The 26,779-nt window shown below is 49.2% G+C and overlaps 1 protein-coding gene across 3 annotated transcripts in view; it reads left to right on the top strand.

The window, feature by feature from the left end:
• Positions 1-26,779, top strand: part of LOC138504543 (uncharacterized protein HI_0077-like) — an 88,276-nt gene that overhangs the window by 40,716 nt on the left and 20,781 nt on the right. For all 3 annotated transcript variants that reach the window (XM_069625100.1, XM_069625101.1, XM_069625102.1), the window contains 2 exons: positions 1,957-2,106; positions 17,999-18,166. In XM_069625100.1, coding sequence (XP_069481201.1) covers positions 1,957-2,106; positions 17,999-18,166 — 318 coding nt within the window. The remainder of the gene's footprint in view (positions 1-1,956; positions 2,107-17,998; positions 18,167-26,779) is intronic.

Genomic DNA, 26,779 nt, shown 5'->3' with positions numbered 1-26,779 from the left:
TCCCTCTCTACCTGTGGTGTTCCCCAGGGGTCTAACCTCTCGCCCTGGCTTTTCAACCAATACCTGGCAACTCTCGCATACTGCATTTCCATCTTTTTCTCAAATTTCCAGTGCTATGCTGATGACACCCAACTTATTTTCAGGCTTCCTTCAGCCACCTCCTCTCCTTCCCTCAACTCCGACTGTCTTGTCGCCATTCAAAATTGGTGTGCTGCCAACAATCTCTGTTTAAATGCCAACAAGACTGAGATCCTGCTCATTGGTACACCCTCTCCATTTTTTCCCCTCACTCTCTGGCCAGCCTCCCTTGGCCTTCCTCCTGCCCCTACCTGCAAAGCTAAGAACCTCAGGGTCATCTTTGACTCCACACTTTCCTTCTCCCCACACATCTCTGATGTCTCTAAAAAATCAAACTTCTTATTGCACCTCCTTAGAGGTACTCTTCCTTTCCTCACTTTCCCTCAGAAGCTCACTGTCTCCCAAGCTCTGATTCTCTCTAAGTTGGACTACTGTAACAGACTCTTTCTAAATCTACCTGCCTCTACTCTCTGCCCTTTACAACTAATCCAGAACAGGACTGCAAGACTTGTCCTCAAGCCCCTGGGATCGTATCTCACCAGCTCTGAAATCCCTTCATTGGCTCCCAGTGGATGCAAGGATTAAATTTAAAACCCTTTGCATTGTCCACAAGGCTTTCTGGGGCCTGGGTCCAAAATACCTTTGCTCCTCTACCTCTAACTCCCTCAGGGTCAGTCGTTTTTTAAAGAAACGAGCTGGAGGTAGATCTGTCTTCGGCCGGGGCCTCCCTTTGGAACTGCCTCCCTGCCACCTTGAAACTTGAGGAGAACCATCTACGGTTCCGGAAGCTCCTCAAGACCTTCCTCTTCGATTCTGCCTTCGCCCCGTTTCTCCCCTGCTGATCTGCCTTTTTCCCTCGGCACTCTGCACCTGGCCACCTTCTGCCTTTGGGGCCCAGGTACCTGCTCACCCTGCCATCCTCCTGCACTGCCTCCGGGCAACCCCTTGCACTGGGGCCTGTGTCTGTACCCGTACAGTTCCCCACCCACTCTTCTTCTGCACTTATCAGATACTCCCTATCTGACTAACCTAGCACCTTTGCCTCTGACAGGCTGCACTACCACTGCTAGCACTCTATTTAATTATTTATGTAGTTACTATTTATTTTGTTTCTCTCCTATGCTCTGCACTTTCCCCCTTTTTCCCTTCCCCATGCACTTTACCCCTTTTTCCCTTCCCCATGCACTTGCGCGTTCTCAATGTCACTGGGCCTTGTAAGATCGTTGTTTTTGTTTCTCCCCTGTTCCCCTCCCTTTGCCTGATCGCGCTCTGAAACACCTGTGTAAGTGCGCGATATAAATAAAATATCATATCATATAGCAGCAGAACAAACCCCTGCGCACTCAAACAACACTAATCAGACTTTCCTCTCAGGGAGGTCTCAGGAGTGGCTCGCTACAGGTCTAGAATACTGCTCGGTTTGTTGCTGAATGCCTGAGGTTTAGGACACTTACACACTCTTTCCGGTGTGATTGAGGGAGAAAAGCCTGAAATCGCAGAGACCAGCACAACAATTTGTTGGTGTGTGCAATGCGCACAGCTGGCATCCTTATGCATGGCAACCTCTTGTATTTCCCTTAGTGGCGTTACCCAGCAGAAGGTGTTTTGTGTGACATTATATATTTGTAATTCAGCTGCTAGTGGTTATGACTGATGGTGTTTAACGACCCACCAACTTTATCAGCAAGCCACTTATATAGATGTTCAGTCCCTCCAAACCCTTAGTTGTGGTGCTTTTCTTCAGCCAGAACTGCAAATGAACTATTGAAATGTTTTATACTGCAGGTGCCATGTGAAAACATTACAACCCTTGACACAGTACATTTGCTGCATTTTGACACTTTGCGTTTACCTCTTACCATTATTTTTCCATTGAAGGCCAACTTGACCCATCATATTCGGGACTTGTGGAATACAGGACAGATAACCGAGGTTGGGCAGGTACATCCTCCAGCTCAACCAAGTAGGAAAAGCAACCTGAGAATTGTGGAACCCGGGAGAATCAAGAGAGGAAAAGGCGGCACCTTGGTGAGTCGGGAGGGCGGGCAGGGGTTATTTGTATAGAACACACTGCAAAGCACACCACCTATCAGGCAGTGAGTATTGTGAAGGGTCAGGAATGAAACTCTGACACAAGATAGCCATGATTTTGGTTAAAGGCTTTTATTGAAAACTTAAGGGTTGGGGAATAGGCCTCTGACCCTGTTCTAAGAGGAATTTCCCAACAAAAAAACTAGAACTGTCTGTGTCAAGATGTCAAAATCAAAACCGTCCTTGTGGCCAAAAGTTCTATTTTGACCTTTCACTATAAACTAAATTATAAGGTGAAAAGGGGAAATGTCTTTAACCTTGGTTGATTGCACAAAGTGGTTGTAAAGTAAATGAGTACCCGGCGAGAGGCAAGGAGAATGCAAAACGCATTCTGATTGGCTCTCCCCGGGTCCTTACCCGGCTGGGAATTCCTCAGCTGGGATTCCACGGCCATTGTTCCCAGCGGGGGCGTGGCAGCCCCTCGGCCAATGAGGAGGCTCGAAGCGGGGCTGAGAGGCTGCCTTCGTCCCCCGCTGGAGACTCGGGTAAGTCTTTTTTTTTTTTTATTCCCTTCCCTCCCAATCCCCCCCACCAACTTACCTTCTTGTTCCTGCGTCCCCGGCAGGGGGACGAGGGAAGCCTCCAGCCGCGTGGAGACTCGGAGCGGGGCCACACCCCGCTCCACACTTCAACACCGCTGTGCCCACTCCCGATGGCCGCCATGGAAAGGGAAAATGGACTCAGTTTTCCCTTTTCATGGCTGCGGCAATTTTTTTTTTTTTCTCCCGAAACGCTGCAGCGCTTTAGTGCGCCGGTTACGCTTCGCTCGGGGCCTTACCTATGGGCCCCTTGGCATTACCTGAGTCGGTAATGCCCCCGACGCTCGGGTTATATTGCTTAAATAAACAGCTCCAGCACAGAGATTTTCCAAGGTCAAAGAGCCCTGGTTCCAGAGGGGGGTTCTCTTCCCCTGGATTCTTCCTCGATACAGGTGCTTTTTGGTCTAACAGTTCTTGGTGTCTTTCTTGGCACTCAACAATACTGTTATTTTTAAAGCTGCTTAGCCTTGTAGTTCCACTTCTTTCAAAATGTTACTTCCTGTTTTGCGCAAACAGTTCTATATCTTTTCTTGTGACTTCCTGTAGATTTGCAACTGCCTGGTATACTTCCCGGCCAGGACTTCTTATGCACTTGTGATTGCCCGGTTTAGTCTCCTGCCAGGACTTCTTATGCACTTGTGATTGCCCGGTTTACTCTCCTGCCAGGACTTCTTATATTCATACGTTATTCCTTTTTTATCTCCACAGTTGTACATTCCCCTTTGGTATATGTGATGGAACCTGAGGGTGTCCTCACTTCTTTTCCCCTGGATGCTCCTCTCAGGTGTCCAGCGAAAGGCTTTTGCTGTTCGATCTTGACCCTGGGATGAATATGCGTGAGAGGATCACTTGGGTGGAGAGAACTTGGGGAGTGGGGAGAGGAACACTTTAGGTGAGACATGGTATCCCCCTTTCCCTTTTCACAATGACCCCTCTATCCCTCAAGACTGTGTAGGCTATCGTCAGCCATTTCCCTTTTCCTACCTCCAAACTGCCCCTCAGAAACACCATCTAACTACTCTGACAAGGCAGAGACCAACTAGGGAGACACATCCCCATTTAAAGACATAGCAAAGACAAAACACAGTTACACATACTTTGTTTATAAATCGAACATTCCCAAACATCACTATGGTACTGAAATCAAGGATAGGGGTATGGATGTATGTAGGTGGAAAAACCAGGCATGTCCACCTAATGAAGCTCACCAGTGTCAGGCAATTAGACTTAATGACCCACACCTGGGGGTCATTCAACACTCCTAACAGATATAAAGTTAGCCGCATAAAAGAAATGGAGACGGGCTGGAGAGAAGGGAACTGGAGACCCAGGTGCTGGAAATTGTGCCAGGCAAGAGAGTGAGACACCAAGGCCAAGGACTGCCGTGAGAGGGTCTGGAGGACCTGCAACCCTCCTGAGTTGGACCACGCAGCAGGAGCTGAAAAACGCCTGTGAACCCCAGCTGCCACAGGAAAGCCAGACAGCGAGCAGAACTCTCTATGGCGACGGTGAGGGAGAGGCAAAGCTTGGGGAAGCCGAAAAGCTGAAGGAGCGTTGTGAGACCCGTCGCGAAGGACAACAAGACGAAGGAAGCTGCCATGTGTGACCGGTGAGGTTAAATCAGGGAAACGCTCATACCGGGGTGCTCCGTTAACTTGGAACAAAGTCCTTTGAATTCCAAATGAACTGAAAGTTATTGCAAGTACTTTTGAATGCCGAACAGAGTAAAAAGCGAGCTGAGCACGTGTGCATCGAGTGAAAGAAGAGTGATACATGTGGCAAATACCGCAGAATGTATTGTATGAAACACAAGTATCGGCAAAGTTAAGAGAATACCAAGAAGGGTATGAATCAAGAAACAAAGTAATGGCCCAAAAGCTAAAGGGCTTCAGGAGTTGCAGGTTAAGAGGAAACCTGTGTTGGCAAGAGCAAGAGGAATTTAGCGCATAGTGGCCAACCAAGCCACGGAACGGTGTCTGAAGAGTGGGACACTGGGGAATCAATGAAACATCAATGGCAAATGAAAGTAGTGGCTAATTGTTTATGGAAGGGGTTGGTTGCTTGACTTGTAATGGGTGGAAGGTGTGGTCTGACAACTGCGCCTAGCCCGAGTGCCCCTCTATGGAAAAAGCCAATGAAAGTATACATGAAGAAGTTTGTGTTTTGCAACAACCTTGTGTGTGATTTTGAAGTCAAGAGACAGAACTTCCAATATGAATTGGTGAAATGTACTGATATCCAAGCTGAGAAGTGTCCCAAGGAACTGTGTTGTTTCGGAAGCTGGAAGATTTGAACTCTTGGTAAAGGGAACCCTGATATATTGTGAACTGTTTTGAACTTGGGGAAGGGGAAGCTGATCATAAACCAAGTGCTGGAAGATGCTCAGAACTTTCTTTTGAACACTATTCATTTTGATGCTGACATCCCTGCACATTGTATACAGTTAGTTGTGAGGGCAAGTATAGGTTTTGGACACTGACGAACATTTGATCTGGACTTCCTGACACAGACTATCCTTAGTTTTCCTTAGGTACGGAACTTCCACCTTCGTATAGGGCGAGTTAGGCCTTACTCCATCCTGCTTTTTAAGTTGATAAAACTTTTGTTAACTAATTTTGAATTTGTTGTCTGTGTCTACTTCATGATGCCTTCCCATATACTAGATCTCCTTGATACACTATTCGATTTTGGTTCCCCACATATTTGAGGCCCATACACTCCTATATGGATGGGGTCCTTATTTGCAATATGCATTCTTGGTTTTCAATCACGCTTTATTGTGTCTGTGGCTTTATTGGCTATAGTTTATAGTTGGCGCAGCAGCTGAAACGCTCCGGGATCCCCACTATGCCTGGGTTGACTCACTGGCTCTTCTTGGCATCCTCAGTCCCGTTCGTGTTTATGCAGTAAAGGTTTGCTGCCTGCTTTTCACTCTGTACTGCTTTCGCGTTATTACGGTCTCTCTTGCGGCTTCGCCTCAGCACGCCTGTCTCGATCCAGGTAGGTGAAATGCTGCTTTCCTCAGTTGCCAAATGCCCAGGAGTCTTCAACTGGCTCCTGGAGTGTCTGTCGTGTGTCCTGTACTCGCACCGTTTCTCTGCTTCTCCAGCATGGGGTCTGGCATGGATTCACATGCTCATGAATATTCCCCGTCGTCAGGCTGGGAATCCTCGGTAAAGAAAAAACCAGTATCAGTTTCGTTTCTGATCTGTCTTTCGTAGTAACAACCAATCACTGGTCTCTGCGTCATACTGACCACAGCCAATGACTGCCCTCTACCTAAGCACCGCCTCTGGCAGCCATCTTCAGATTTTTACCGCACGTTCATGTGTTGGGATCCTCGTGCTATTGCTCTCGAGCGTTAGTGCTATTTTTCGCGCTTTTTCACAAAAAACTTCGATTCTTTCGGTCAAAAGAGCCTCAAGCTCCACCGATCCTACATCCGATCAACGGGGACCCGTGTCGGATTCGTCTGTGCCCCTCAAGGGTGAAGATTTCGTCGAGCTACACTTCGGAGGACTCCAGAAGCTTCTCAGGCCCGGTCTCCGAGATGGCCCAGGAGAAGGGAAGCTCGACGCCCGGAAAGCTGTTCAGGGTCTGCCCTGGATGCCAGCTGCAGAACGTCTTTAAGGAGGACGAACACTCTTTCTGCCTTTACTGCCTTCATGAGGACAAGACGCACGTGGAGAAGGACTGTGCGTTTTGCGGCAACATGTCGGAACGGACCATGAAGGACCGCCATCAACGTCTCGCCAACTGGCTGGAGGGTAAGAGCCCGTCTGGCGAGAAGAAGAAGAAATCCGAGCGGTCTTCTAAGACCTTTGAGGGCGCCCCGGCGACGGGGGCCCAACATAAGGCTAAGCACCGCGAGTCCGCTGGCACCGGGAGCGCCGAACGGTCGGGCTCTACGGGCGCCAGGCAGGGCGCACCCTCCCCGGCACCATCAACCAGACGACAAGAGGGCGCTGGGTCGGGTAAGAGGAAGGCCGAGCACCCGGCGAAGCTCCTGGAGAGGCCCCGGTCGAGCTCTAAGGCAGAGGAGGAGCGTGGCAGTGCCCCCTCCCTCAAGGATAAGGCGGTGAGCGCACCTAAGGTGGTGAAGGCCTTGATCCATCCGACCAAGCCCTCTATCGAAACGGTCGCGGCGGCCCTGGCTCAGCCTGTGGAGGCTGCACCAGTGGTGGCGACCTCAGGGCCCAGAATCTCCCTGCCTCCTCGGAGGGAGTCTTCTTTTGTGCCCATCGATAGGACCCCCGTGAAACCCTCCGTGGGGAAGAAGAAGGGGGGGCAGGGCGTCGTCGTAGATTCGGCCTCAACCTCAGAAGAGGAGCTGATCGAGGTCTTAAGCCACGGCCTAGGCGTGGAAGAAGGCCAGCCCGTCGGAATGGACCCCGACGCAGGTGACGACGACGACATCGTCGAGGATACCGACGGGGCCCCTGCTCGCCCGTCGGACTCCCCTCTGCCAGCGCCGCAAGACAACTCGGCGGCCATTTTGTTGGCCATACAGTCCTTATGCTCCGAGATAAGGACGAGGCTACCGTTACCGACGGAGGAACCTCTCCCGTCGGGGGATCCAGAACCGGGACCTTCTGGTGTTCCCCCTACCAAGAAAAGAAGGATCCATCCACCACCTCCTTTTCAACCGTCGCGCCCCGTCCAGCCCTCCTCCCCGTCCACCCGAGGGGATGATACGGGGACTGACACGGCAGCGACGGGTACGGACGACGAGGCATACGACGAGGATTTTCCGTCGTCGCCTCCCGCCAGGGCTTCTCCGCCCGACGAGATCGGATCTTTCCACTCCATGATCTCCAGGGCTTCCGAGCTTTTCCAACTCTGCCCTGAGGAGAAGAAAAAGGAAGGCTTCCTTTATCAGCGGCGCGAGGCCAAGAGGAAGACGGTCCTCGCAGTGCCTCTGTTGGACGACATTTGGGATGAGGGCCTTTCCCTCCTCAAGAACCCTTCCACGACGCCAGCTAGAAGAGACCGGTACGAGAAAAAGTACCGGGTCCCGGACACGGCCCCCCTGTGCCTCCGGGCGCAGCCTACCCCGGATTCCGTCGTCTCCGCGGCAGCCAGGAAGAAAGCGGGGGGGGGGTGCGGCCTCCACATCGACTTCCCCGCCGGACGGCGAGGGAAGGAAATTGGATGCTATGGGACGTAGAGTCATCTCGTCGGCAGCGACGACGATTAAAGCGGCCAACGCCTTGGCTATCGTGGCTCGCTACGACAGGGAGCTCTGGTACAAGATAGCTCCCCTGCTGGATTTTCTGCCGGACGACAAGAGGGCGGAGGCCCTGGAGATCCTGCAGGAAGGTGAGGTGGCCTCGGACCACGCCATCACCGTGGCGACGGACATCGCCGACACTGGGTTCCGCCAGCTGGGCAACGGCGTTTGCCTTCGACGTCGTGGATGGCTCAAAGCTACGGACTTCCGGCAGGACGTCCAGACCAGAGTCCTGGACATGCCCTTCGACGGGAACAATCTGTTTGGGAAGACAGTGGACGATTCCCTTCAGGCCATCAAGGCGGATACTGAGACGGCCCGGGCCCTTGGAGTTCTGCAGCAACGACGGACGCCCTTTCGGAGCAGCGGAGGCAAGGGCGCCTCCAAAGGTTCCGGCGGCGGTTTCGCTTCCTACCGTCAAGCGGCCCGCTCGTCGTCGCAAGAGGCCTACAGAGGACGAGGCAAGTCTAGCGGACCCCGCCGTCGTCGCCAAGGAGGTCAAGGCGGCAAGGCCGCGTCCAAGCAGGATTGAACCGGCCGTGGGGTCGGGCCCCCACCGAAGCACCCCGGTGGGAGGCCGGCTGGCGGGCTTCGTCAGCGTGTGGGAGTCCATCTCCACCGACCGTTGGGTGCTGGACGCCCTGGCCCGGGGCCACGCGCTCGAGTTTCAAAGAAGGTGCCCGCGCGTCCCCCCCGTGGCCAGGAAAGAACTTCACGCCCCTCAACTTCTCCTGGAGGTAAAGGCGATGCTCAGGAAGGGCGCCATCGAACTCGTCCCAAAGGGGCTTCGGGGCTCCGGAGTCTACTCGAGATACTTCCTCGTGAAGAAGAAGACGGGAGGATGGCGCCCCATCCTAGACCTGCGACGTCTGAACAAGTTCATCAAGGCGCAGAAGTTCCGGATGGTCACCCTCCAGCACGTCCTGGGTCAGCTGGAGGAAGGAGACTTCCTATCGTCGTTGGATTTGGAGGATGCCAGTTCAAAGCCCTTCCCTTCGGACTACGGTCGGCACCCAGGGTATTCACCAAGTGCCTCGCACCGGTGGCGGCGCAGCTGCGCCGCGAGGGGATTCACGTCTACCCCTACCTGGACGACTGGCTCATCCGCGCCAAGACGAGGGAGCTCGCCGTGGTCCACACGGCAAGGACCGTCCAACTCCTCACGGACCTGGGATTCTCCGTGAACTACGCCAAATCCCACCTGGTGCCCGCGCAAGTCGCACTGTTTCTGGGAGCGAGGCTCGACACAGTGTCCCTTCTGGCCTCCCCGTCGGAGGAGAGGACCAGGACCATCTTGGGCAAGGTGCAACGGATGTTGGTGGCCGACGCGGCCAAAGTGAGGTCCATCAAGTCCCTCCTCGGGATGATGTCTTCCTGCATCTACCTCATTCCCATGTGCAGGCTCCGGATGCGCGCTGGATCCAGACGACGGGCAGCTTCGAGGAAAGGATCAAGCTCGACGAGAGCTTCCGACGAGCAATACGGTGGTGGGGCACCCGCGCGCATCTGACGGCGGGCATGGACTTCCAGGCCCCAGCCCACCAGGAGACTGTGACCACGGATGCCTCCCTGGAAGGGTGGGGAGCGCACACCGAAAATCTGCACGCAAGGGGACTCTGGCTCCCGACGGAGAAGTCCCTGCATATCAACGTCCTGGAGCTCCGTGCAGTGTTTTGGGCCCTCAGGTCCTTCCTTCCGTCCCTCAAGGGCAAGGTGGTGAGGATCTTCACCGACAACACCACCACCATGTTTTACATCAAGAAACAGGGCGGAACCAGGTCCCCAGCGCTGTCCAAGGAGGCGCAGGACCTGTGGCATTGGGCCGTCGCCCAAGGGATTTTTCTGGTGCCGTTTCATCTGGCAGGGATAAAAAACACCATCGCCGACTCACTCAGCAGGGAGCTGCGCTCGTGCCACGAGTGGGAACTACGGCAGGATCTGGTGGATCGCCTCTTCCGACGGTGGGGCACACCCCAGATCGACCTGTTCGCGACGACGACGAACACCAAGTGCCGGAGGTTCGCCAGCAGGTTTCCCCAGACGAGGAGCATGGGCGATGCTTTCTCGTTCCCCTGGGAGGGCCTGTTCCTCTACGCGTTCCCTCCTTTGCCTCTGCTAATCCGGCTCATCAACCAGCTCAAGAGGTCACGGTGCAGGATGATCCTCGTCGCACCTGCGTGGCCGAGGCAGATATGGTTCCCGGACTTGCTGGACTTGTCAGCGTCCCCGCCGATCAAGCTGCCGGCGGACGCGGATCTACTCTCCAGGGAAGGAGGCGCCATCCTCCACCACGACCCGAAGTCGCTGAACTTGCAGGCCTGGCTCCTGCAGCGCTAGAGTTTGGAGGATACGACATACCGGCCGATTGCAGAGAGGTCTTGCAAAGGCCAGGGCGTCCTCGACTCTTAAATGCTACGGACACAAATGGAAGAGGTTCTCTGTCTGGTGCCGCGCACAGAAGATTAACCCTCTACGGATTACGGCTCCCCAAGTACTGCCGTACCTGCTGACGCTGGCCAAAGCTGGTCTGGCACACGCGTCCATCAAGATTCATCTTGCTGCGATCTCCCGATACACCAGAACCACGGGGCGGACGTCCTTGTGGTCTCATCGTCTGGTGAAAGAGTTCATGAAGGGACTGTTCAGATCGTTCCCGCCGGTGAAGGCTCCGGCCCCGGCGTGGGAGCTCAACGTGGTGCTGACCAAGCTCATGGGACCTCCGTTCGAGCCTCTGCACTCGGCCCCGTTGAAGTTTCTATCGTGGAAAACAGCTTTTCTTGTGGCCATCACCTCCGCACGACGAGTGGGAGAGATCCAGGCCCTTTCCTGCAAGGCCCCGTACTTGACTTTCCACGACACGAGGGTAGTGCTCAGGACGCACCCCTCCTTCATGCCCAAGGTACCGTCGGACTTCCATCTCAACGAACCCTTGGTGTTACCTGTGTTCTTCCCGTCGCCTTCGTCGCCGGCTGAGAGGACTTTGCACTCGCTGGATGTAGCTAGAGCGCTGAAGTTCTATGTGGACCGCACAAAGGGTTTTCGGAAGACGTCACAACTCTTTGTGAACTTTGGACCTGTCAATCAGGGGAAGGCTCTCTCGAAGGCTTCCATCTCCAGATGGCTCTCCGGCTGTATCATGTGCTGTCACCGGTTGGCAAACCGACCGCTGCCTGGCCGTCCGAGAGCCCATTCCACCAGAGCGATCGCAGCTACCACGGCGTTCCTATCTGGTGTGCCCCTGCTGGACATATGCAGGGCTGCTACGTGGAGGTCGACGCACACCTTCACGAAATTCTACTGCGTCGACCGGGATTCCAGGGAGGAGTCCAGGGTCGGCCAAGCAGTGCTGCGCAACCTGTTCGCCTGAGGTGAGCCTGGTGAGGAGGTAAGATGCTTAATGTTGAGTTGATGTGATGCTTGATGTTGAGCCTTTGCCACCTCCCGTGGTTGTGCATGTGTGTACTGCTATGTATTCTTTATTCATGAGCATGTGAATCCATGCCAGACCCCATGCTGGAGAAGGAACAAGTTACTTACCTGTAACTGTTGTTCTCCAGCATGGGTCTGGCATGGATTCACATGCGAACCCTCCCGCCTACCCCTCTGCGGCTCTTCACTTGGTCATACTGCCACTTCACGTGCTTCCAAATCTGAAGATGGCTGCCAGAGGCGGTGCTTAGGTAGAGGGCAGTCATTGGCTGTGGTCAGTATGACGCAGAGACCAGTGATTGGTTGTTACTACGAAATACAGATCAGAAACGAAACTGATACTGGTTTTTTCTTTACCGAGGATTCCCAGCCTGACGACGGGGAATATTCATGAGCATGTGAATCCATGCCAGACCCATGCTGGAGAACAACAGTTACAGGTAAGTAACTTGTTCCTTACTCACTGGTTAGCCGCTCTGCTCCGCCAGAACAGTTCATGCTTCCAAGCGACACAAGCCTTGCATAGAGGTGCAACATCTTCTCCCAAACAGCAGCAGCCTCTAAGAGTTTGCCATCGATCTTTAACCGTCCCGCACACAGGTGCATTCCAAAAACAACTAGAACGCTCATTGAGCTTAAGGCTCCTCCTGCTCTGCATTGTTCTTTCCTCCTTCGTCCCAGTATTTGGGTGATTGTGGGAAAAGGAGTTCATTGATGTTGATTGATACAGATTACTTGGAAAATCACTTTCAGAAGTTTTCTGAATGGTGTGCCAGTTCTATATGGTGGATAATTAGAACTGGAAAGGGTAGTTTTGGAGCTTTTACCTTTTAGACCAGGGATGGAAGTTTGGCCTATATGTTCTTAGGAAAAGGTTTCTCTATTTTTCCCTAAAGGGGGGTGTACATGTATGGCAAACAGCCATTAGGGTTTTGGGTATCAAGGGGTCTTCTTCATGGGCAAATGGGGGATACCATGTCTCATCCAATGAAGTCATGACATCTTCCTGAAGGCTGTCTCCTTCCATGTGATCCTCCCTCATATAGCCGCTTCCAGGATCAGGTAGCGACTGACATCCCGTGGCCATATGGGAGGAGGTCACTGCCGGGAGATCAGTGATGACTCCATTAGATTCATCACAGTATCTAGAAACTTCCATCTTCCCATGTCCCAGCCCAGCCTTGCAGTAAAGACCAGGGCTGGAAATGTGGAGTTTTGAAAAGCCGCCCACACACCCCACAAATTTGATTAGCCCTTCACCCACTCTTAGTGTCTTATTTTGACGGTTTTATTTTTTAACCTCCCACAGGACTCCAGATAAGATTTTAAAATGTCAGTAGTGTACTTCCTAAGTTGGAAGTAAAATTAGTTATTGTAGTGAGTAAAAAAGTAATTCACATTGCCAATGCTCATATTTTTCAGGAGAGATATATTTGAACTCTAAAACAGATATATTTTTGTAAACTGTAATCCTCTGCACTTGGTTATGCATTACAGTATACATGTTTACGTTCCTCTCCAGATGAGGCAGCAATAATATTAGAGCTCCTTTCTGTAGCACTCCTCCAACTGTGTGGTCCTAAAGCCGACCTATTTGCTGCCAGCAAGAGAGACGCGGCCCGAGTGGCAAGGCAGGAGGAGGCCCATGAGTCACAAGTGGGAGAGAGACGCGGCCCGAGTGGCAAGGCAGGAGGAGGCCCATGAGTCACAAGTGGGAGAGAGACGTGGCCGAGTGGCAAGGCAGGAGGAGGCCCATGAGTCACAAGTGGGAGAGAGACGTGGCCGAGTGGCAAGGCAGGGGGAGGCCCATGAGTCACAAGTGGGATTCTTGTTCCCCCTAGATTATGAATCTGGGGAAATATACCCCATTTTCAGCACTAGTTAACACCATACATGGTTTCCAGCTTAAGTTTGAACTCTCTGGTGCGTGTACGCACGTTTATTCTTTTAAAACTAATGTTCTACTATTTTTGTCTCCCTAAAATTGTGTTGCTTCTATAGAACAATACTTTAGCACATACCCTAGCGTTTTAAAGCTCGGAAGTGGTGGCTCAGCCAACTCCTCAACTTGCCTTTCTCATCCATCTAGTTTTTGTTAGCTCGTTCCATTTTTCACCACCAGAGTGAAGGCGAAGGCCAGTGCGCTAAGGGGTGCCACCTGAAAAGCTAATGAAGTGAATAAAGAAAGCAAAGTAAATGGTTAGATGATGGCTATTGTTTACAACAGCTTATTTTTTTCCAGCTTGCATATTGAAGTTTAACCTTCCAGTGAAGTTGTGCCCATCTGAGGCTGTGTACAGCCATATCTTTACAATTCACAATTCCAAAAGGCATGAAAGAGTTTCCAGACCCTACGAACTTTTCTTTTTCATTGAGTCAGAAATAACCTCAAACTTCTCATTTATCAAAGGCCACAAATGGCTGCAAGTGTTCAAATCTAATACCCTGGGAGCTCAATCAAACGTTTAATTAGCGTGACAGTAACCCTTGGCATCAGGGTGCTAAGATGCAGAGGGAAGGATTGAAGAATTTAGGCAAAGGGATAGGTTTTCAAGAGTTTCTTAAAAAAGGCAAAAGTCTTGAATCTTGCGAAGAGAAAGTGGATGTGAATTCCACAATTTAAGGCCAGCCAATGAAAAGGCCTGGCCGTCATACCATTCCAAACGAAACGTTGGAGCTTTTAGTAGAAACAGAGAAGTAGAGCGCAAAGGTCGACCAGGACAATAGGGAACACTTTTTTCCTGTAGTTCTAGGCAACCCTTGCCTTGATAGGCGCAGTGGATGACACTGAGTGACTTAAACTGGTTGTGAGCCATAACCGGCAACCAATGTAAATCCTGCCGAGCTAATGAACCATCACGCCATAGGGAATGTCCTTATTCAGACAGACTGCAGCATTTTGCAACACCTCTAGTTTATTTAATAAATAAGCTGGTTGGGCAAGAAGTACAGCATAGCAGTAGCCAAGGCTGCCATTAATAATGGCAGCAATGATCGAGGCATGGAAGCTAATGGGAATATAGGGTAGTACGTTTTTCAGTAGTTTTAATTTTTAAGGTAACTAGCACTACAGATAGAACCAACCTGAGCCTCCAGAGAAAGGGAGGCAGATGTCTTGACACCTAGGTTTTATACTACTTCCAAAGAGGTGGGTAGGGGTCCCAGTTCTGATGGCCAATAATTCAATGTCCAGGACGAGGATGAAGAGGGAGGCCCCACCACTAAGACCTCAGTTTTCCCCCATTTAACTTTATCCAATTTGATCCCATCCAGTTACTCACCGCTTCCAGGCAAGATTTCAGACAGTTAGCAGTGCCGTCACGCTCAACGTCAAGCTAAAATAGTATCTGTGTGGTGTCTGCATAGGAGAAAAAACGAAAACCAATCAATCGAATAAGACAGGCCAATGGCTGAACATAAATATTAAAAATGAGGGGAGAAAGTGCACAGCCCTGAGGGACCCCACAGCAAACTGCCAATGGGGGCGATCTGAAAGAAGATAGATTGTTGGCCGGATTCCAGAAGAGCTGGTCCCATGGCAGGGCCAGAACGCAGCTGGATTTTGATTCTTTAGTGGTTCTGGCACATCCTTCGTCACTGTGCAATCCCTTTTCTGAAGACATGGCATATCATCCCACAGCCTGCCCCCCATTCCTGAAGTTGTTACTGCTAAAAAGGAACACCATTTAGATCTACAATCCCCCCCCAGATCTAGCCAGTGTTCAAGTTACTGAAAAGAAATCCCCACTGGATCCAAACTCGCCATCACCTTTTCACCCTATCTCTTCCTTATTTCTTCAAAAGGAGGTAGCTGCCTAAACACTAGGATTCGCAGAAATAAATATCTCCTTCATCAACAAGAGGTATGGTTACAGAGTCTGTGTCGCTCCATGTTATGAGTCGCCTTCAAGGCTTCCAACTTTCCTGGATCTCTCTGCAGCCTTTGATGCTGCGGGCCACGGAGCACTAATGCAGCGACTTCACCAACAGGATAGCCAGGGCACTGTACTGAATTGGATTAGATGGTCCAAAAACTGCTCTCTGTGGATTCGATTCACAAGAATAGATCAGAACTTCTGGTGTCGACCAGGGTTCCCCACTTTTTAATCTTTGTCTAGCATTGCTTTGGTCTGTGCTTTTATACTTATGCAGACAACACTCCGGTTGTTATTCAATTTAACAGCAGGGAGAAAGAGACCAAACACGTTGTATAGTCTCAAGAACAGTCTAGGGACTATTGGTACAAGGATGCACTGAAAACTAAATGGAAGCCAGCTATAGATTCGACACAGAACCTTGGGGTCTATCTGCACAACTTTCACCTGTAGCCCCAGCTGCTATTTATCAATGTTGAGCCCTGCGTCGAATTTTAACATTTTTCAGGCGATATCCATCTTTTTTAATAAAGTCTGTTGTCCTCCCCACTAGTATACTACTGTATTTCATTTACCCTGATCTTTCTGATCTTGAAAACGGGGTCTCTGCAACCATATATAACCAGCTTGCAGCATGTCTGGGTACAAATGAGCCATATACTATAGTGTAAAACACTGTGTATAGGCTGCAAAGCCATCTACGGACACAAACTACATTTATTAACAGAGACATGTCATTCCCTCTCATGGAGTAACAGCCTCTACCGACAAATTGGTATACATGCTCCAGTTACCACTGTGCTTGGATTGGGGTGGGCATTTAGTGTTCATGTTTCAAGACTTGGGAACCTAATGGGAAATTTGTGGATATGTGTTTGTGTGTGTGTCTGTTTGAAATGTTCAGCATACTTCCCAACATGCAACAAACCTGACATCTGGCATGTGGGTAGGTTCCATGGTGTAGACAATGTTAAAAGTATAAAATATAAATATAGCTTTGTCTAATTTTATTTTTACTGGCAATTACCGTGCAAAGCATGGGTACAACTGCTAGTTTTTCATAAGCCACAAACCTTTACTCACCTTAAACCCAAACAACCCCACAAACTACTGGCCTTTAACCAACCTACCGTTCACTGCAAAAATCATTGACAAGGCAGTTGCCAGCCAACTCCATGATCAGTTTAACCTACACGGCCTGCTCCGCATTTACAATTCTGGGATTGGACCTAAATGAAGCACTGAAACAGCCACCAGCCAGGCCATAGATGACGCTCTTCAGATCATGAACAAAGGCGACTCAAGACCCCTGCCTGCTCCTCTTCAACCCCTCTGCCATGTTGGCACAGTGAACCACCTACACTGACCAGCCTGCTCGCAAAGCCGAGTGAACGTCTTGGTTACATTTCTCAACTGGTCTCATCTTACCTCTCAGAAAAGCACCAAACCACCCAGATGGGCAACTCCAGTTCACACTGGTCACCTGTGGAGTCCCACAACGATCTCCCTGGTGATATTTAATCTATACACAGAACTGTTGACACCACTCATCAATTGCCCAAACATCTCACTCCCCAAACACTCAGATGACACGTAAGTGTCACTGGTACCCTAGGACATTTTGTGCCTCCGGAATTGCTTTGCCTCTATCCAAGCCTGGATGATGATCGCATACCTGAAGTTCAATCATACCAATATGGAATCCGTGCTTCTTCGTAACCAGCTAAGCCGTATACCATTCAAGGGTGGTACATCGGCATGAACCTACACACCTCGCTTCACTTTGATTCTCTGTAGAGCGGCCTCTCTCAATCCAACAACATTTTAACAAAAGGCCCAAACCATTTAAAACAAGCTAACCTTCCTCGGAAAGGTAAAACCTTTCCTTCCACTGCAGAGTACAGACCACAGTCCAGGCTCTGGTAATATCCCACATTGATGGTGAAAACACCTTACTCACTAGCATTCCGGCAATAGATGATGCCCTACTTCGGACAGCCCAAAACGGCGGGGCACAACTCATAACTGGAAACCAGAAGGTTGACCAGATTTCTCCCATCCGAAGGGAGGTGTAGTAGCTTCCTTTCCCAGACAGAATATTCTTTAAGACGGCCTGCATTGCCTATACGGCAACCACTAGATGCACACCTGCCTGCCTAGCTGCAGTACTCTTGCAGTAGGTGCAGTGGGTCCCTCTTCTCTATCAGCCAGCCCTTGCTAGGCTCGAGAGAAAAAGTGACGTGCAAGAGGAAAAGAGAACTGGAAAACTGCCTTCTCTTGCTATGCTCATGCCAACTGGAACACCACCCCTCTGTCTATCCGGGGGTGCAAATGCATTTGCATTTCAGGAAGGAACTGAAGCCCTTACTCTCCCAGTCAATGCATGGGTCCCGTATAAGCTCCTTGTGCACCGACCCCGCAGCCAGAACATCCCATGTCACATAGTTTGCCCTCTCGCCGTTCCGTTACCTTGTATGTTGCCCTCAAAGGCTTACTAGCTACGGTTGCGCTATACAAGCTACAAATTAGTTAAATTATGTTCACCATCCAATGTTACACTTTATAAATAGAAATACAGAAGGAGTGTTCATGTTATGTGTTTGGACTTACGTGCAAGTACAAGATTGTGGGAGCTGGAGGATATACAGCTATAGAGCTGCTTGGGAGTCTCAAGTACAAATATTGTTGCACGAGTCATTCTCCTTTTACTGCTCATTAATATTGCTTGCATTCTATTCCTTTGTGACTTCTCCCAGGCAAGCCGGATTGCGCTCCTTCACTCCCTCGCCAACATCGAACAGTGGGCCATCGACCTTTCCTGGGACATCATTGTTCGCTTTGCATCAACTGAGCTGCCAAGTGGAGACCCCCTTCCTCTGGAGTTCTTCAGTGACTTTGTCAAAGTTGCAGATGATGAGGCGAAGGTAGATGAATACACAGCAGTTGGGGTGCAAGAACCTTCATCTTTCTAGGCTGCATTTGGGGGTTGTTCTCCTGGCATTATTTTGTCAGTGGGAGCAAAGGGTGTTGACATGGAGGACAGCGGGCATGGAGAAAAGTCCAGTGTTGGGTTCTATTTAATGAGCAATGTTTGACTTTTTTATGTGCCTTCTTCCCCTAGGTGGATGATGCGCTGGGTTGTTTGATAGCTTGCATTAATGTTCCAATCATTGGCACATGAATCTACCCTGGTTCTAACTGTTGATGTTGGTTTCTTACTTCTAGATACTGGCATTTCACCTGTTTCTGTAAAGGTGAACACTGATGCAGTGTAAGGGGTCAAATGAGACGGATACAAGGTTGTTGTATTCTGAAGTTTAGACATTTTTATTAAATAATGAGTTGGAATAATGCCTCTCTTGCCGTATTCTAATGAGGGGCTTCCTACCTAGAAACTAAAAGAACCTGTCTGTGTCAGGATTTCAGTAATTGAAAAGCCGCCCTTGTGTCCTAAAACAACCTATCCTGACCCTAACACTTATAAACAAACAAAAGGTGCCAGGAAATGTCTTCACCTTGATTTTAGAAAAAGTGTTCAAAACCAAAAGTGGAAGAATGACTCCAACGGGAATGTTCTCCAAGGTAACGACCCTTGGATCCAGAGGGTGACCCCTTCCCCTGGATTTCTCAAACAGGATGGCAAAATGTCTCTTTAGCTAACAGTTCCTTGGTGTCTTCACTGGACTCCCAAAGTTCTTGTTTAACCACAAAGTTCTGTTCAAGCAGAAAGTTCTGTCACAATCTTTCTGTAAGAGTTATTGTCTGGTGTATTCCTCTGCCAGGAATCTTTGTACAATCTCAGCTGTCTGGTAACTCGCCTGCCAAGACTTCCTATTTGTTCCATAGTTCTTAGATTCAACTTTACAGTTCTTAAATAGCATATACCATGTGCTGTTTGGTCTTGGGGAGTTAGAAACCCCCAGCTCTTTTGCTGGACTTAACACTTTTTAATTTTATCTCCAGAGTGAGTCAGACCTTTTTCACACTCCCTCTTATGTTTTTCCCCCAACTAGGAATTTATGTTTTCACTGTTTTTGGAGTCTGACAAACTCCATAGGCATCTGCTTTTTGTATAGTGACACACATCACCCTGAGTGTGAAGTGTTACTGAGAAGTCCTTTGGATTTCTCTTAAGGTTTAAATATTGTTTCTTGGATGAACTACTGTTCCCAAGAATAGTAAGGTGAAATTAATCTTACTTACCTTTTTACTTTGTAGGTCCAGCACACACCATCTTATGTGGACTGCTGGGGGTTACCTAGTAGCCCCTTATACTACTTTCTCATGTACATTTATGTTTTGTTACCCTTACCAGTTTAAATGGCTGGTGGCAGTGGTTTAATTTTTACTACCAGTGTGCTTTTCTACCGCAGGCTTCAGCATACCCAGTACAGCACCCATGGGTGTCCATTTTGTCAAAATGGCCCATGTCGTTCTTCCACCATTTTCTGTTTGTGAGGTCTTTCTTGGCTTTTACTCTGTGCGCTGAGAAAGATTTAAGCCCTAGCCCACCCCTGGCTCCAGTGTGTCTGGAAGGGCAGGAAGTGAGGGAGGTTCCAGAATCTCCTCTGTCCTTTGTCTCTAGGAGTGACTGAACGAAACCAGTACTGATTAGCTGGCTGGCTGTCCTAAAAGGACAGCCACCCTGCTGTGTGATTGTCAGGCTAGACTGTGAATGAATGGGAAACTTGCTTAAAAGACGAGGGTTTTGGGACTAGAGGCAGAGTCAACCACTGGAAGAAACATCCAAAGAAGAAATCGTGAAGAGAAGCCTGCTGCAACCTCCTGGACCTGCTGTGCTGACCTTTTTCACCTCGACAGAGAATCTCCAGACAGAACAACTTCTTCCCTTCGGTGGGACCAACTAGCTTGTGATGAACTCCACTTTGGCGCAATCCCTGACTTGCTGTGCCTCTCCAGTTTTGCAAAAGCCCAATGCCAGGGGTCGATTGTCCATAACTGAGTGCAAAGTCGTCAGCAGAACGAACCGGCCAAAAGCTCCAGGAGCCTCTTAAGGACACTCCAGAAGCAGGAAATCCTGATCTAGAGTCCAGGACTGAGGGAGCAAGGAAAGCCCAACCAGAGATATTCGTTTTGCATCCGTGCTGTTTGCGAGGTGCTGAAACACTGAAGAACAGCTGAATCGAAGGAAACCCGTAGCAACAAAGTCCTTAACTGAGTACTGCCGCAGGAGTCCTCTAGACGTCCTCCCTATTTTCCCCACAACTGAGGCTCAGGAACAGTGTCTGCTTGGCTGTAGCAAGACGGAATCCAGCTAGACCACTTTCTTCAAACCAAAGGTAGTTTTCGGGCTTGGGGTACTTACATTCTTGCCTTAAGTCATGCTTTCTCACTTGAGAATTGCACTTGCTTAACTTTCTGAGTTGATTGTAACTCCCATTTGCACAGGCTTAACAGCTTGTGTGCCTTCAGTCATTTTCTGTGAACTATCTGACTTTGTGAATACTTTATCCAAGATGTGCATTAGAACTGTAGACTTTGTCCAGTTGTCTTTTGCTGTCCTGGCTCCCAAAAGGCACCTTTCTGAATCCATTGACTTTGGCATTGCTTGTCCCTCATACGTTGTAATTTGTTGAACACTTTTACTGCTGGGAAAGGCGCACCTAGATTTTATTGGAGGATTCCAACTGTCCTACTCTTATAAGAAAGTATGTTCTAACCTTTCTATTTTTTCCTTAACCCGTCCTTTCTGAAACTCAAGACTCTAAAGAGGATATTGGTGTTACATATAAATGCAATACTATCCTTGTTATTGAAGTCACTTCAGGGTGTTGGAGAAATGTATTAGCATGTCCAAAGAGTATTCACCAACTTTATTGACTGTTGAAAAGTTATTCCAAACTTTGCTTGACTGTTACAAACAATTGCCTTTTTAAAGAATGCTTAACTAAAACTTCATCTGTAAATACATATATATTTATAACTGAAACCTTGAAAGTGTAAGTGTTACTTGGTTACTTGTATTGGCTGATTTCATCTGTACAGCTCTAAAGCTCACATTTACCCCCTCCTGAGATAGGCCTGGCTGCCCAGTCACATTACCAGCTTGTGTAATACAGACCTATACCAAAAGGTGGGTTACCTAATACCATGCAGATAAGTCTTGTGTAATCTCACAAGTGTGACTGCACCAATTCTTACCTAACTAGGTACATCTATTTGTGTCCATATTTTACTCAAATGTACTTGCTCAAACTTCTCCCCGACATTGGCATATCACGCTTATGTATTTTATCTCTTTATAAAAAAGAAATTTGCTTTGCTAAACGGGAATCCTATGATTACCGCATTTCCCAAGCTAACTCCAATATGAAAGAACTATTCACCATACTCAAAGAACTGGAGACCCGTATCGCAATACTAGACACTTGTAACAAAGACAAAAACTGATGCTCAGATATCCAACATACACTTGTCAACAAAGTATTACCCTACAAAATAAAATAGTTAAAAGAAAAGCATCTTTAAATGCCCTATCCCTGCCTAATGCCCCCCCCCAACACCTCTGAAATCCAACCTGCCCGTTTCAACTTCTCTAAAACCTCCATTATCGAGGTAGAAAAAAATTATTCCATCTCTTAAACCATCCAATTGTCGGGCGATCTTTGCCCGGCACAGCTCATCAAGGACGCAGCCCTGGACATATCGCCTTTCATTTCCAAGCTTATCAATTGCTTCCTTTGCCACTGGTACCATTCCCACCAACGTTAAAGAATCGTGGGTGCTTCCATTATAAAAAAAACCCACCTTAGACCACCAGATACCAACTAATTATAGGCCAATCACGACAGTTCCCTTTCTCTCAAAAATATTAGGCAAAGTGGCCTACAAGCATATGATATGATATGGCATTTGTAACGCGCCCATACTCAAGTGTTTCAAGGCGCGACGAGGCAGGGGGGGGAAAACAAGGGGAGATGGACAACGATCCTACTAGGCCAGGTGTCATTCAGTTCGCGCAAGTGCAAGGGTAGAGGGGAAGGGAAAAGTGCATGGGGGAAAGGGAGAGGGGAAAGTGCAGTACAGGGTTATTAGCATACAGGATAAATAACAAGGGCCAGCTGGTGGCAAGTGCGAGGTAAGTGCAGACAAGTGCTGGGAAGGGGGGCTGTAGGGATACAGACACAGTCCCGCAATGCAGGGGTTGCCGGGGAGGCAGTGCAGGGGAGAGTGGCTGGGCCAAGGACCAAGAACGGTGAGTGGCCGAGTTGCAGATTCAGTGCAGTTTCAGTGGTATTAGCAGGGGAGAGGGGGAGAGAAAGCAGAGGCAAAGAGGAAGGTTTTGAGGTGCTTCCGGAACCGGAGATGGTTCTCCTCAAGTTTCAGGGAGGCAGGAAGGCTGTTCCAGAGGGAGGCCCCTGCAGCGGAGAGAGATCTGCCCCCAACTCGTTTGGAGAAGCGGCTGACCCTGAGGGAGTTGGAGGCGGATGAGCGAAGAGCTCGAGAAGGAAAATATTTAGGAAGAGAGAGTTGAAGGTATTTTGGCCCAAGGCCCCAGACGGCCTTGTGGACAATGCAGAGGGTTTTGAACTTGATCCTCGCAGTCGCTGGGAGCCAGTGTAGTGATTTCAGTCCTGGAGAGATACGGTCCCTGGGCTTGAGGCCAAAGACAAGTCTCGCAGTCCTGTTATCGATGAGTTGCAAAGAGCGGAGAGTAGAGGCGAGCAGATTTAGATAGAGGCTGTTACAGTAGTCCAGCTTCGAGAGAACCAGGGCTCTAGAGACAGTGAGCTTCTGGGGGAAGGAGAGGAAAGGAAGGATACCTCTGAGGAGGTGTAGCTGGTAGTGTGACTTCTTAGAGACATCGGATATGTGAGCAGAGAAGGAGAGTGTGGAGTCGAAGAAATATTCGGAAATACTTGGAATCACATCACCTTTTAGGAGCTAGACAATCAGGTTTCCGTCCACAACATGGAACAGAGACCACCCTCATCGATCTGAAGGCCCAAGTTGATGAGCTCAGAGATAGTGGGAAATCAGCTCTACTTCTCCTCCTTGACCTCTCAGCTGCTTTTGACCTGGTGGATCACGAGGTCCTATGCAGCCATCTCGATTCAGCAGCACATTTCTCCAAAGAGGCCATAATTTGGATTAGGTAATTCTTAAGCAACAGAACAATGAGGTTCTTCTCGCCGTCAGCAGCGGCAGACCCTATACCCATCACTTGTGGGGTGCCCCGTGGGTCCTGCTTCTCGCCCACATTGTACAACCTCTTCACCAAGCCCCTTTTCGATGATCTGGACCATCTTGGTATCACCTACACCAACTATGCAGATGATACTCGGATTCTCCTCCCACTTTCAGGGGATTATGGCAAAGATTTGGCCTTGGTGAATAGAGTGTGCCTCATCATCCAGGCATGGATGGCAACGCACGGTCTATGCCTGAATGATAAAACAGAACTCATCATCCTGGGTACCCCCAACAACCTAAAAAAACGAGGCCTTGAATACTCATCCTTTGTAATTGACGGCAACTCATCAAGGTGGCCAAGGAAGTAAAGACCTTAGGATTCTACCTCAACTCCACCTTATCCTTTTCTAAACAAGTTATCACACTAGCATCCACCACCGCGTACACGTGTAAACTTATTAGAACTAGCAAACCCTTTCTCTCTAACAATAGTTGCATCATCCTGGCCAGAGCCCTCATTTTGTCCCGCTTAGTTCATTGTAACGCCCTGTACATGGGCTCTAATAAATCCATCATCAGGAGAATCCAAACCCTACATAATAATGCCTTAAGAGCGGCCCTAGGAATAGCCAGAAAAGATCATCTCTTTGAGAGCAGGCGACAAAACAATTGGCTCTCGACCAATGCCAAAATGCTACTAAAAACCGCATCACTCACAAATCACTAAACAATGCACCCACCTACCTCTCTGAGAGATTCCACAGACGGACATCCTTGAGACCATCCAGGCTAGTTAACATGAACTGCCTGTCCATTCCCAGATTCAAACTATCCAAGATTGGAGGCAGCGGCTTCCCTGTCAACGCGGCCCAACTTTGCAACGCCCTGCCTCCCTCACTTAGAGAAGACCAATCATACCAGAACTTCAGTTCCAACACTATCGCATGGCTCAAATCCTCTGACCAGTAAACCTTGGCGGTGTAACCTTCACCCAGGAATGACCCTATGTCTTTGCTACTAAGATGTTATATAGCACAGTCTGCTTCTGATCCCTATGGGAAGAACTCTAATTTTTGTACTGTTTGCAATATTTGTAAATCCTCCCTTAGTTCCTCTAGTCTTCATCCACATGTGTATGTACTGTATTCTATTCTATCTATCATTGTAACTAAGCTTTGCACATTCTTGTAACTGTTGCGCCCTGATACCCCCGGGTCTGGTACGCATTACAAATAATAAAACAAACATTGGGGGATTGCCTTTATACTTTGTGTTGTCTGTAGTCAATCGTTCTTCTCATTGAATCTTGCCTTTGTACTTTGCCTTGCCTGCATTCAACTTTGCCTTTGTATATTTTCTGCACTGGCAATCTTGTACCATTCAATCACTGGTTGACGCGGCTGTCAGAATGCCCGGGGTCCCCAGCTGCTTTGGGCAGACTCGCTGGTCTTCTCCAGATTTCCCCATGTTGCTCACTGCTCTGTATTATGGCTTCTCCCTCTGCCTTCCAGTTTGGAGTGTGCAGATGCTTTCCTTACACCCGGTGCGGCTCTGCAGTCACACGTCAGCTCTCCTCCTCGGCCCAGGGTGATGTCTGCTACCTCGCAGAGCGACCGAACCTCCAGGAGCTTATGCACTGCTCCTGGCATCTCTATGCCCCTTTTTGCTCGCCACAGCATTCCTTTTACTTTCCAAACAATCTCCTCTGCTTTGCCAACTCTGTGTGCTTCGCGTTCTGGAGCCACGGCATGAACGGTAACGTCTGCGCTGCTCGCTGCACCTCTCTTCCATAGTGTGGTAGCCATTTTTAAATGTTCAGCTCATCACAGGTTTGAAGAAAAAACTAGTCTGCATGTTACACTTCAAGCTCCTGTCATTCTGCCCAAACTCCCTTGTCATCTTCCTCGTCTCAGTACCTGAATGGTTATGGGAGTTGAAGTCCATAACTTTCTTTGGGCTTTTAACTTCTGAATGGTTTTCACAGAAAGGCACACCAAGAACAAAAGGTGTTATGTGTGAGTTGTGAGTGTTTGGGTGAAAGGTGGGGGCCTGACTAGAATGACAGTAGGCCACTAAGAATTCGGGGATGAGAGGGTCTTCCTCATGGGGAAAGGGGGGGAAACACTGTGACTCCTCCAATGAGGTCATGACACCTCCCGGTAGTTGTCTCCTCCCATGTGATCCTCCTTCATGAAACCGCCTGAGGTGCAGGATCAGGCAGCGGCGACTGTCCCCTGGCCACATCAGAGGAGGTCGGTCACCGCTGGGGAATCTGTGATGACTGCATTGGATTCATCGCAGCAGTGAGGTAAAGTGATTTGCCCAGGGTTACACAGTGTGGGAGGGAGTCCGAATTAGAACCCAAGTCACCAGAGATCACAATCACCAACTTAGTCACATGATCGCATCCAAAGATCAGTAGGGCTGGTGTAGAGCCTGACATGTGCCTGGAGCTGCCCCAGCTCAGCCGGCCTTTCCAAATGGGCCAGCCAGTCTCTGCCTAAAAAACTGAAAGCCAGTGGATACATCTCGGCGAATGTGGTGTGCGAGTAAATCTAACCGAGCACATTTGGTACATAAGTATTTAAGTATGTTTTAGTGCCAGCAGATGGCATCAGACTGTTCATCATAAGTTTACAATGCAAAACCTGTGCTCAAGTCATATGTCAGTTGTTCTGCTCAAATGGAACACATAAAGCATCCCTTGTACTAAGGTGTATATTATTTTACATTGTTGACTTGCATTGGCAAAGCCATTGGATGTCTTACTTGTGTTCGGGCTTGATGGGATTCTTTGCTTTTTATATGTTCTTCCGCTGTTTCCTTGGATTAATAATCCTCGATGGGCTTCTTTGACGGTGTTTGAAGTGTTGAAAGTCAGCGTCCCCACTTTATCTTGAAGCTGAATGATGCCTCTTAGTCTAGGATTGTTCTCTAGTTTGTTTGCTTCCATTGGCGGAGGTTGGTGGGAGGCAGGGCTAGAGTGCCTAAGACTGAGGGCCAGGTGAATGCCAGAGGCCTTTGGCTATAGATGGGAATGTCTGTTCTCGTACGATTTACTACATGTATCGGGTCTATCCTTGGAACTGGGAAAGGTATAAGGCCACATTGAGGAGATTGTATTTCTTGCTTCCTAGCCAGAGTAGCAATTAAGTCATTTTCATACAACTGGGAGGAGATATTGAATTCTAGCAGAGCTGCAAAAGGTGTTGAAAAGCCATGGGGGCAGACCAGAAGCTTGGGGGGGATCGTGTATGGTTGAGGCAAAGTTTTGATGCATTTGCCCATGGACCCGGGGCCCACCAGGCGTTCAGGAAGGTCTTGAAAGCAGAGGAAGCTTTAAGGCTTGTGGCCCGTTTGTATCCATGCTTTGTCAGTGAAGG

Source organism: Ambystoma mexicanum, chromosome 11 (assembly GCF_040938575.1).
Source record: "Ambystoma mexicanum isolate Mex_15411 chromosome 11, UKY_AmexF1_1, whole genome shotgun sequence".
Taxonomy (NCBI): Eukaryota; Metazoa; Chordata; class Amphibia; order Caudata; family Ambystomatidae; genus Ambystoma; species Ambystoma mexicanum.
This window is presented reverse-complemented; position numbering and strand designations above follow the sequence as displayed.